The 1,379-nt window shown below is 50.5% G+C and overlaps 1 protein-coding gene across 1 annotated transcript; it reads right to left on the bottom strand.

Annotated features, from left to right (window-relative positions):
- Positions 1–67: 67 nt before the first annotated feature.
- Positions 68–1,055, bottom strand: LOC126496549 (glyceraldehyde-3-phosphate dehydrogenase-like; the record flags this gene model as incomplete). Its single annotated transcript, XM_050134030.1, has 2 exons — positions 68–848; positions 987–1,055. Coding segments are annotated over 2 exons (819 nt in total), but the record flags the coding sequence as incomplete, so codon positions are not given.
- Between the last annotated feature and the right edge of the window lie 324 nt (positions 1,056–1,379).

The following is a 1,379-nucleotide window of genomic DNA, read 5'->3' as shown; positions in this document are numbered from 1 at the left end:
TGTGTCCTTGCTGGGATGGGTGGTCCAGGGCGGGCTTCTTACTCCTTGGAGGCCATGAGGTCCACCACTCTGTTGCTGTAGCCGAATTCATTGTCGTACTAAGAAATGAGCTTTACAAAGTTGTCATTGAGAGCAATGCCAGCTCCAGCATCGAAGGTGGAAGAGTGGGAGTCACTGTTAAAGTCACAGGAGACGACCTGGTCCTCAGTGTAGCCCAGGATGCCCTTTAGTGGGCCCTCGGATGCCTGCTTCACCACCTTCTTGATGTCGTCATACTTGGCAGCTTTCTCCAGGCGGCATGTCAGATTCACAACGGACACACTGGGGGTAGGAACGCGGAAGGCCATGCCCGTGAGCTTCCTGTTCAGCTCTGGGATGACTTTGCCTACAGCCTTGGCAGCGCCAGTGGACGCAGGGATGATGTTCTCGGCAGCGCCACGGCCGTCTCGCCACAGCTTCCCAGAGGGGCCATCCACAGTCTTCTGGGTGGCCGTGATGGCATGGACTATGGTCATGAGTCCTTCCACGATGCCACAGTTGTCATGGATGACCTTGGCCAAAGGGGCTAAGCAGTTGGTGGTGCAGGAAGCATTGCTGACAATCTTGAGGGCATTGTCATACTTGTCATGGTTCACACCCATCACAAACATGGGGGCATCGAATGAAGGGGCGGAGATGATGACCCTCTTGGCCCCATCCTTCAAGTGGGCCCTAGCCTTCTCCATGGTGGTGAAGACACCGGTAGACTCCACAACATACTCGGCGCCGGCATCTCCCCATTTGATGTTGGTGGGATCTCGCTCCTGGAAGATGGTGATGACCTTCCCGTTGATGACAAGCTTCCCATTCTCAGACTTAACTGTGCCTTTGAACTTGCCATGGGTGGAGTCATACTGGAACATGTAGACCATGTAGGTGAGGTCGATGAAAGGGTCATTGATGGCAACAACGTCCACTTTGCCAGAAGTGAAGGCAGCCCTGGTAACCAGGTGTCCAATACGGCCAAATCCGTTCACTCCGACCTTCACCATCATGTCTCTGGAACGAGGCTGGCACTGCAAGAAAAGAAGCGGCTGTCTCTAGAACAGGGAGGAACAGAGCTAAGTGATTTAAATGTACACTATAAGAGTCCTTGTAATCTTTGAATCAAGGCTCATTATTTTTATCTATTTTTTTAAACATGAAACTTATTAAAAATGAATGAAAATTAAAACTGATTAAAAATGAATGAAAATGCATGACATAAAACTGGACTCTCTGAATATGGTGGACAATGAGGGCTGCTGAGAAGCCAAGGACAATGGCACTGGGTTTTGATCCTACTTCATGTTCTGGCTTTGTGGGAGCCTAGCCAGTTTGGATGTTCACCTTCCTAGACC

This window comes from Alexandromys fortis, unplaced genomic scaffold, assembly GCF_014885135.2.
Source record: "Alexandromys fortis isolate MF-2015 unplaced genomic scaffold, M_Fortis_MF-2015_v1.1 scaffold_7893, whole genome shotgun sequence".
Classification (NCBI taxonomy): Eukaryota; Metazoa; Chordata; class Mammalia; order Rodentia; family Cricetidae; genus Alexandromys; species Alexandromys fortis.
This window is presented reverse-complemented; position numbering and strand designations above follow the sequence as displayed.